This window comes from Hordeum vulgare, chromosome 3H, assembly GCF_904849725.1.
Source record: "Hordeum vulgare subsp. vulgare chromosome 3H, MorexV3_pseudomolecules_assembly, whole genome shotgun sequence".
NCBI classification, from domain to species: domain Eukaryota; kingdom Viridiplantae; phylum Streptophyta; class Magnoliopsida; order Poales; family Poaceae; genus Hordeum; species Hordeum vulgare.
The window spans coordinates 515,932,626-515,943,416 of NC_058520.1; the positions used below are offsets into that span (position 1 = coordinate 515,932,626).

The 10,791-nt window shown below is 43.9% G+C and overlaps 1 protein-coding gene across 1 annotated transcript; it reads right to left on the reverse strand.

Moving 5' to 3' along the window:
• Positions 1-5,688: 5,688 nt before the first annotated feature.
• Positions 5,689-9,685, reverse strand: LOC123444611 (putative E3 ubiquitin-protein ligase RING1a). Its single transcript, XM_045121392.1, has 10 exons — positions 9,478-9,685; positions 9,258-9,339; positions 8,033-8,091; positions 7,836-7,917; positions 7,579-7,699; positions 7,445-7,486; positions 6,795-7,325; positions 6,357-6,464; positions 6,061-6,261; positions 5,689-5,961 (listed from the first exon to the last, which is right to left on the reverse strand). Exons 1-10 carry the CDS (start codon positions 9,656-9,658, stop codon positions 5,929-5,931), a joined length of 1,440 nt encoding a protein of 479 aa, XP_044977327.1. The 5' UTR covers positions 9,659-9,685; the 3' UTR covers positions 5,689-5,928.
• Positions 9,686-10,791: the final 1,106 nt, after the last annotated feature.

The following is a 10,791-nucleotide window of genomic DNA, read 5'->3' on the forward strand; positions in this document are numbered from 1 at the left end:
TCCACACTCGCTATTTGTAATATATTATAATATATTCTAACTTTATTTAGGCAGCACATATTTTTATGTCTTAGTTCTTTGATATCATGCAAAGTTATCCTCTTTGTACCTGCAATGTAATTTTATTTCTCGTTTCTAGATAAAAGCAAATGCTCGGTATACGTAGAGTCGTATTAGTGGGAGACAGGACTTCAGACAATATTGATCTTACCTTCAGCTCCTTGTGGGTTCGAGACTCCATACTACCACTCCATCTTTGAAAGTTGATACGATGATTCCTTGTACTTGGGGATTATCAGGGGGACTCCCCCCCCCCTTCTGGCAGCGCCAAAACACCATCGAGGAACCATCATCGTTGTCATCATCTTCATCGACTTCATCATCATCTCAATCGACAAATCCATATATATATATATAGATTCATTCATTCACAAACATATGTAATCACATTTTTGAGCATTGTGTTTTTATGTGATGAATTTCTATCCAAAGATTTGTTGCAATACCATTATGTCTGAGTAGTTTTGTTTTGTCCTATGGCATTGTGATTTATTATGATTGATATGGATTATATGTTGTTTTAAGGTCTTGTCCTCTTGTGAAATTGTATGAGCACGTGCATATGTTGGATCACACTTGAGAGTTAGTAATGTGGTGCGATGAATATACATAGGATGGTTGTCCTCTTGTGAAATTGTATGAGCACGTGCATATGCTGGATCACACTTGAGAGTTAGTAATGTGGTGCGATGAATATACATAGGATGGCATGGAGGGCATATATTAACGTACCTAAGTATAGGAATCAAAGCATATGGGATAAAGAGCACCCATATAACTTAATGTTAGGTTGGGTTTACCGTAATAAATTCTTAGTATTTGCAAATGATTTTTCAATCGTAAGTATGTATGAGTCCAAGTAAGGGCACTACATTAACATAGGCCTCCTCCATGGATAAAACTGCAAAGTGTAATTATCGGTTGTTTTACCATAGACAATGTTATAGGGACAATTTCGTAATACCTACCACCATTACTTCCACACTCGCTCTCTTTTAGTTTATTGCAAATTTAAATTTGAGTACTTAAACTTTATTTACTTGCACCTTATGCCCTTGCACATTACCTCTTTTATCCTTGCAACTATCTTTTGTTAGAGAGTCTAGGTGAAGTAAACACTTGGTGTTCCAAAGCTTGTATCACTCATAGATAGAGCCTGAGAGAATAAGATTCCTACCTTTAGCTCCTTTGGGATATTGACACATCATACTTTCACCTCCACATTAGTAGTTACAACAATTCCCCGCACTTGGGGATTATCACTTCCGTCGTCGAAGCAACGTCATTGACTTAGCGACATGAAGGCAAATGTAGTGTCGGTTTATTAGACTAGAGTTGGTCGGAAGCTCCAGGGCTACTCACGGAGCCAATGAAGACCCTCCACCCTACTCTTAGAACCCTTAGTGGCAACTGACGATGCCAAAAAAATCAAGAACTAAATGAAGACCCTTCACCCAACACCTCGAGTAAATGAGAAGCTCTAGGGCTACTCATGATGCCATGCCCCCGAGGTATAGCAAAGTGGGAAGCCTCGGACCAACCGCCATGAGGCGGTGCAAACCCACAACTGAGAGCCCACCACATATACTAGGGTGCATCATCTACTTGGCCTACAAGATTTGCATACCTAGTAGATCCATGTAAACCAACTTGGGCCCATGTAACCCTACCCCTCATCCGCATATATAAGGGGAGGTAGGGGCCTCCAGATCGACATGATGAATTCTCATCCTTATACACCATACATGCTCAACGCTCACACACAAACCCTAGCTCTCATACGAGACAACCATCAATAATTATACAATCAACCATGAGTAGGGTTTTATTCTCCCCCATGAAGTCCTCGACCTGGGTAAATCCTATCTGGTGCTCACCCATCTCGATTTCCTATGCGTATACTGCCCCATGATTACTACTATAAAAAATTACATCGACGGACATGCGCGAAAGAGAGGGGGGCAGTGACACTCCGAGTGAGATGTGAGCTTTACTATGAGGGACAAAGCCATTTACTTTAGTAGAAAAGAGTAAAAATATTCTCACCTGTGACTATTATCTGCACATCCCACTATGGCTAATTATTTTTGTTCTTTCAATTGAGTGGTTAATAACTTATGTACATCTAAACATATTGAAGGGATATTTCTTCATGCCTTACTAATGCTATTCGGTAAGATCTGCACCGTAATTCACTCAACACTTTCACTACAAATGTGACGAGGTGATTCATGTTGCTGCAGATGTGTGAGCGCTTCTAGGCACTCAAGTACGATGCCGCACACTCAAGTGTTTCCCTCCCCCACCTCTAAGCTTCTATGGACCTTTGCCATATACTTATATAACACTAATCCCCTTAAAATTAGAGACACCACATTCAATTGAAATCTTCAATTGGCATTGGGTCATCCTATTTTGACCGGGTCAACGGTTTCTCAAAGCTTTCTTATTCAATTGTCTATACTATATTTATAAATACACTATGCTTCTTAATTTTATGGCCTCACAATCAATTGAAGTCTCCAATTTATAATTGGGTCATCCAATTTTGATCGGGTCAACAATTTCTCAAGGAGCTCTCTTATATTTTTCAATTCATCTTTCTTAATGAATTATTTTAATTCATCTCTATAACTATATTCTTTTATTCCTTGTGCTCTATCATTTTTTAAGCTCTCTTATTCCATCGAGGTATTTAATGCTAGATTTGGTTTATGATTTTGACCAGTTCAACGACTTTCCAAATCAATTGGCAGCAATCGACCTATAAAAACATAGCAATCAACCGATAGCTCTCTCAGCCCCTAAAAAAGAAGTACCAATATGTGATATTGTAGGACCAATATAGAACATGCAGCCGCTAATGATATTTTCACACAAAAGTATGGATTGATTAGCAAATAACACTGAATCAAACCGCTGAAGGCTTATCAAACACGTTGCACTATAAATAAATAAAAAACACTCCATCGCCCCCCTCCAAACCAAATACGCGCTCAGTTTTAAGATATAAGGTGTATTAAGTTTTCGAAAAGTATAATATTTTTAACTTTGACCAAGTTCAAAGGCAAAAATATTGACATCCACAATACTAAATCAATAAAAATAAAAAATTATTTCATGATGAACCTAATGTGATTTCATTATGTATATTTATATATTTCTCTACAAATTTGGTCAAACTTAAAAAGATTTGACTTCTCAAAAAATTACACCTTATATTTTGATAGAGGAAGTATTTTTTTTATAAAAATCCAACAACATCAACGACCCAGCAAAGCATGTCCAACCCTTCTAGTAATGTTTAAACACCCTTTGGGATTGGAAGTGGGTATGATTTATTATGACCAAATCTTTTCAACACTCCCATGTGTCTTTATAGATTATCACAATGATATTTCTTCGAGAATGGCTGATATCCAAGCCAAGATAATACTCCCTTTGTCTCAAAATAAGTGTCTTAATTTTGTACTAGCTCTAGTATAAAATTGTACTAAGCTTAAGACACTTATTTTAGGACGGAGGGAGTATTCAATTTTGCCAGACCATTCCATTCTAAACTCATTTCTTAGTATGAGTATGCTTCTTCTAGCGCATTCGTGTGGACAACTTCATTTTGGTCATGTCTTCTTACTTTGATGGATTTCAGCCATCTTCTTACACCGTGTATCACTGATACACTTTTAATCCACATGGGAATACATCCACGTTCAAGTTGTTCAATACTCCATTGGAATGATTATTTTATTTCTCTATTCTTGTCATCTTCTTGGATGATGATGAATTCAATCTTACCATCCCTTCGCAATGTCACTTTCTTTGCTTTTATGTCATGTTTCTTCACCGTTATGTCATTTCCTCACTCTTGAGTGGATTTACAATTTCTGCACCACCTTATCTTTTGCATCTATTAATTGATTCATCTTGTTATTGTTGCCAAACTTCTGCATTTTTGTGGCCGACGATAGAATCAACAACTACAATAGCGGGTTGCTTGAGGGGCGAGGGGGTTGAGCATGGTGCAGAACTTGATGACAATGTGGATGGCAACCTAGTAGGGTACGATGGCAGAAAAGGAATGGGTCGGGGGAGGTGGCGATGGATGTGTGTGTGGGGGTGGGGACGGGTATACATGAAGGTATACATCCTGGAGCATGAGAGGCCTAACACTTTCCATACCAACAACAATAAAACAAAGTAATAGGAATGTCAAATGCTCGCTCAGTGAGGGAGCTCTGTTAGAGAAGGGTGGAGCTAGGAAGAGAGGATACCCATGTCAGGCCAATAGTTGAGGTACCTAGATTCAAACCGGTACAAATCATGTTTCTAAGACCCCATAACACACAATTGTGAAAATCATTGGTAATGGAGTAAGTTGCAAAAAACCATCAAATTTAGGGACCCTAAATAAAAAAAAACATCACCTTTCATTTTTGTTGCAAAAAACCGTCACTTTTGCGCTGACAGTTTGCCAAAAACATTGATCGTGCGATGAACATCGTTTGAGGGCAAACCTGACGCACGAGGCCCGCTGTGAGGTCTCACATGGCCCGTGCCCGTCCGTTGCCGTTAGACGACGGTAGGCAAACTCGATCGGGCTCTACTCGTCGGTCCATCCACCCACTCCCCCTCCCCCCAAATCCCATCGCACCGCCCCCTCATCCTTCCCGCTCGCCCTCGTCGTCTTCACCCATGGCCGCCAACAGCGGCACCAGCGGTTCTGTCGGAGATGGCAGGGACGACCGCGGGAACTCCTCTTTCCTCGACCGTAGGGACAAATCTTTCTTCCCCGTTCAGTCTGCGCGCACGCTCGTCCGTGGTGCAAAGACTTGAGTCTGCGCGCACGCTCGTCCGTGGTGCAAAGACTTGTGCCTACGTTCCCAGGAGTTCCCGCGGTCGTCCCTACCATCTTCGGCAAAGCCACCGACGAGGGCGAGCGGGAAGGATGAGGGGGCGACGCAGTGGGATTTGGGGGTAGGGGGAGTGGGTGGATGGGCCGACGGTAGGGTTCGACCGAGTTTGTTTAGCGACATCTAACGATAGCTGACGGGCACGGGCCACGTGGCACCTGACAACGGGCCCATGTGTCAGGTTTGCCCTCAAACAGAGTTGATCGCACAATCAATGTTTTTGACAAACTGTCAACGCTGCAACAAAAACGAAAGGTTTTTTTTTTTTGATTTAGGGTCCCTAAATATGGTGTTTTTTTTTGCAATTTACTCTTAATAATGAGCCTCTCTCACAAATTTGCATCACACATGTTTTTTTAGTGATGCATTGTTTTTTATCTGACCGGTCACAACTGTAATCGCGTGTAGAAGCGAAGTGTCAAACAGAGGATATATGATGAGAAATAAGAACATGAACCCCACAAAAAAAGAGCATGAACATGAAAACAACGAATAATTTCTTGATCACTGTTAGCTCCCAATTTTCCATGATCCCACCAACTGGGATATAAATGAACTAACAGGAGACATCTTACTTTGCCAATTTAAAACTAACACTTTCAATTCAATTCACTAGTATTAACACCATAAACATCTATATATGTTTTAGCTCCCAATTTTGCATGATCCCACCAACTGGTATATAAATGAACTAATAGGAGATATCTTACTTTGCCAATTTAAAACTAACACTTTCAATTCAATTCACTAGTATTAACACCATAAACATCTATATATGTTACAAAGACAGTTGATCAGTCCAGACAAGAACTCATGAGAAAAAGCAATTTCGCCATTTTGCACATGGAATGCTTTATACACACAACCGGTATCCAGATGCAGACCCGATATGCACCATAAAACCAGCTGTGATCCACAAACTGATAACGATGACAAAAGGCCGCCACATAATGGATATCTAGCCTTGGCGTTTCAAAGCATATAACAATTCCTGTCAAGTGGCAATTAAAGGGCAAAATGCAAGGTTACAAGATGGCACAACAATGAGCAAATAAATGAAACCTAAACTCATTTCAAGGTTGGTTCTTACCAGATCACCATGACCAGAAGCAAATGAAGGGTGAAGGTCCAACAGAAGCTTATCTTCCCTCAATCTTTCCAAGCCATCAAACAGACGCAATTTTGCCTCAGCAGAATCGGAGTCCTTCACTGCAACACTTCTATTCTGTAGGTCCACCCTTGTATATATCTCAAGTTCTTCAACTTGTCGAGACAACTGACGAGCAATGAACTGAAAACACGAAACGCTTTTGGTTATTTGATTTTAACTACATGGACCAAAGCTGCCCAAAAGTTTAAAACTGAGAGAGGCTTGCAAACAATCACCTGTAAAAGATGTCGAATGGACACCCTTGGTCGACAACTTAGATAGGGCTTTTCCAAGTTAGGCGTTGTTTGTCCATCAAGAGGAAGAAGAACAAGACACAAGTTGAACTGCAAGAATTTTTTATTTTTTATAAAACAAGAAAAATAATGTGAAACAGTTTAATGCAGATCAACATGAGCGGAACTACTAGAACAAGAGAAATAGGAGAGGAATGCATTGCAGAGGAATGCTCATACTATGCAGAAAAGGCTAGCACCACTATTTATGCATGGCCACATGGGGCATGCTCAGGAAAGTTATACTTTTGTCCCTCTTTGAAGTGCCCCTTTTGCAACAGCTTCCAGTTTTTCAGTAATTTCTTGATTATAAATGCCAAAATTTATGCCCAGGAAAAATAATATGGAATTTATATAATTGTGCATGCAGTTCTACTGTACCTCCTTGTCCATTTCATCAGTTACACGGAAGTGATCCACCAACTTCGCGAAACGCCCACCCTTCCCCAGCCTGCCGTTTATTCCACCAGCATTGTTGTACCGAGTTTGGCTTCTTGTGCCATTTTTCCCCCATGCAAGCATCTCACCCCGCAATGGAGAGGTGGTGAAACCTTCTTTTAGAGGTGCTACTTCATCATTCTCCTCAAGTCCATGGTCACTACTGCCAATGGTTCTAGCAGGAGAAGGTGTTGGTGCAGGCCTTTTTCTACCTCTTTTCTGCCTTAAATCCGGAGAGTGGTTATCAGGAGAAGGCGACTCTTTGCTCTCATCATTAGCATTTTCTTCTTCTCTATCCTCATCATCAGAGCCAGTAGGGGCAATATCACGAGCCAACGTTCTACCTCTCCCACGGGTACGCACATTTCTCCTGTACTTCCTTGCAAAAGCACTGGCAGTAGCTTTTGCCGTAGGACGCTTCTTACCGATGGCCTCCGACTGCTTTCGAATCATCTCCTCAATGGTTGCTTGAATCTTCCATCAAAAGGTGATATCGATGGTAAAATAAAAATGAGAAGGAAGATAAATACTGCCTGAGAAGATGTGAAACGAAGTGCTGCAGCTATTACTTATTACCCAGCAGATAAACTTACTTTCTTATTCCGAGTCCTCTCCTCTTCACCAAAAGCAAGTTCCTGAAGCCTCAAGTATATGAGAAGCACGACAAGAAGAGCTAAATGGGGCTAAATAAGAAAGCAAAATGTTGATGGTGTAACATAGACATCACCTCTTCCTCATACTTATCAATATCTGGATACAAGGTTGCAATAAGTGCATCATAATTAGGGTCATCCCTCAAAGAGCGTCGACTTGCACAATGAGTACGACATGCTGGACACTCATTATTTCTGCAAAATAAGTTTGTACAGTCAAACGAGGAGCGGCTTATTTTATGATATTTAAAACAAAATTAGGCTGTGAATTTCACATTGTAAATATTGACAACGTGATAAGCTTGTAGACAAATGATGTTTGGCAGCATACCCTAGCCGCATAGATTTATCAATGCAATCCCTGCAGAATCGATGTAAACATTCCATAACCGTTCTTGTCTTCCGGATAATGCCTGCAAATTAAAGAATCATACTTTTCATCTGTCCTATCGTCATGTGACACAAAGTGACACATGTAGAGCAAAATGGAACCCATCCTTTAATCAAAGTGACAACATGTATACATACCTAAACAGATAGGGCACTGGACTTCTTTTCGGATTTCTGCTAATTTCACGAGCACAAACCTGAGGAGAAGTAGTTTGTGTAAAGTTCAAGCTGTGTGAAACATCAAGTCTTTTATAGCATCTATCATCCTAAATAATCTTGAATTTTTGTTAAATTGTTCAACATAAAGCAGTAGCATTGTTTTTTTTATTAATCTTCAATAAATAACTAATTACAAACTGAACACCAAATCAAATAATAACATAAAGCAGTAACAGAGACATAAAGCAGTAGCAATGTGTTATCTGACTTAAAGAATAATAGATATGGTCTAAAGACCAATTCTGATCTACAACGCTGCTCCATATAAAATTTCCATAGCATGTGTATTTTCAAAAGGGGCTGCTGGTTGAAGAGATATGCATTTGCAACAAAGTGCTATGTGCATGGAACTAGTAGAACAAATCATAAGGAAAAGAGGAGCCTGTAGTCGGTACAGAAAACAAAATTAGAACACACTTAAGCTGCTATAAAAAGATAATGTTAGAACAGCTAACTAGATAGTAAGGTAACATCAACGAAAATCGTCTAGGACAGCTAACGAACAATTTCAAATATTCGTTTTTCACAAGCTATGATAAATAATCAACATACAGCCGCCAGATAAGAGCAACGAAACTGCGGGCCTTTCTAACGTACAGAAAAAACCACGAGACAAACAGAGCAGTTCAGATGCTAGCGGTTAGCCGGTGACTCGAGGCGTAACAATGCCGCACTGGTAGCTTAGACAGCTGGGACTGAAACCGAATACTATTCCAAGGAATCTCCTCCACGGGCTCACGGGCGTGGCGTGGCGTGCAATATGATCGAAGCATGCATACCATTGAAGAGGTCGTATGCAATAGCTCGCAGAAACAGGATGGAAGACTGTTAGTTGACAGATATGTGCTTGCATAGATAGGGTAGCGATAACTGCACGATGGCCTGATCACCGAGCGCAGAAGCAAAGCAACGATATTCGCCGCTCTGCCAGTCTAACAGACCACCAGTTCCGGCAGAAACGTCGCAGATTCACCGGCGTGGGTGGGTGGGAACAGGATACGATGAGGGGGCTAGGACTGGGAGCATCAAGCATGGCAGCGCGAGCAGGCCAAAAGATAAATCGCATAGACAGCCACACGGGATCCACGAGACCGGAACGCCGGGACAGGGCCGGAGAGACCGCGGGGGAGGAAAGAAGACTCACTCGTCCATGTCGCCGTCGCTCTCCGACGACTCGCTGTCGCTGTACGCGCCGCCGCCGCCGCCGCCGCTCATCGCGCCCGAATCTGCCAGACCCACAAGAAACAGAACACGCACGCTTCTTAGCCATATTCACACGGAGACATGCAGAACAGAACGCGGTAGCCCGCCTGCCTGCCTGCCAGCCAGCCAGATACGAGGGGTCCGGATGCGGTTAAGCTCACCGCCTGCGCGCTGCGGCTGCGGGTCAGTTACCCGATTGGCGGCGCCTCCGCCCGGCATCGGCATCGGATGGAGCCTTCCTCCGCCCCCGCCGGCGGCGCCGGCCGAGGGAGCGTTGGCCTCGACGTGGTCGCGGGGTTTGGAGGACGATGGCGAAGGGAGCTGGCGCTTCTGCGCGGGCATTCTGGCGTCCTGCGCGTAGGATCCCGGCCCGCGGATCCCGGCGGGGCGGCGGCGGCGGCTGCCCTCGCGAGGCGCTCGGGGGGAGGGGCGGAGGATGTGGCGGTCGGCGGGGAGGACGGGACGACTGGAAGGGAGGGAGGTGGCCAGGTGGGAAGGGTGCGGGAGGCGGAGAAAGAGAGAGGAGGACCGGAAAATAAATAAGGAACCGGGTGGATGGATGGATGGATGCGTGTTGGCGTTGTGCTCGGTCGTGTGTGTGTGTGTGTATATGTATATCTTCCGGGAGAGGGAGCCCGGCGTCCTCTCCTGCGTGTGGCGTGTGGGGGCCTCGCGGTCGCCTCCCTCCACCGCGGTGGTCTGACTAGTTTTGGCCTGGGGAAGCGCGCGGGAGACCAGGGGCGAGGCCGGCAGCGAGCGACGCCAGGGACATGCAGTTGCAGGCCTGGCCGCCTCGCCCGCCGTGCTTCTCTTTGGGCTCCGACTGTAGCGCCTGGGTAGGGACAAAGCGGAGGCCTGCCGTACTTCCATGCCGCTCGATTTGGGGCTCGATTTGGTGGTATAAGGGTGTTCCTGTTTGAGACACAGCTAGAGCACTCGTCGGCGATCAGCTTCCCGAGCTGCTAGCCTAGCCTGCTACCCATCCTACTATCCTAGACACATTACCGTCGTCGATTTTGTGCCGCCCGCGCATATGGTATTGCCGTTGGAGTCCGGCAGGTTCACAGCCGCCGGCCGCGCCCTTCACGCGCCTCTCCTCGCCTGCCGGCGCTCGACCAACCAAACCTCTCCGCCGATCGGCGGAAATCAAACAAGCTGAACTTAGACCACCCGCTGGGAAACTCGCCTCCGTCCTTCAGTACGTCGAGCAAAGGGAGAAAAAGCATCCGACAGGGGACAGATCAATAGAGTTTAGCTTATGTTTGTCAACAACAAGTTAACAACTCTAAGAAGCCTAGGAAACAGGGTGCCGGCGAATTTTGATCGATAATAATGCAGAGGAAATAGCTTGTCGCAGTTAGCTACAGCCAGAGCGAGAACTAGTCAGTGGATAAATCTAAGCAGTAAAATAACAAGATGATGCGTTCAGTACTTCAAGCAGTATATATAGAACCAAGCATAATTTACATAGATGG

Coding starts and splice junctions, on each gene's coding strand:
- LOC123444611 (XM_045121392.1), bottom strand. CDS start 9,658: ATGCCCGCGCAGAAGCGCCAGCTCCCTTCGCCATCGTCCTCCAAACCC. Junction 7,918..8,032: donor CCAGTGCCCTATCTGTTTAG/GTATGTATACAT, acceptor TTTAATTTGCAG/GCATTATCCGGAAGACAAGA. Junction 6,262..6,356: donor CCATTCGACATCTTTTACAG/GTGATTGTTTGC, acceptor TCGTGTTTTCAG/TTCATTGCTCGTCAGTTGTC.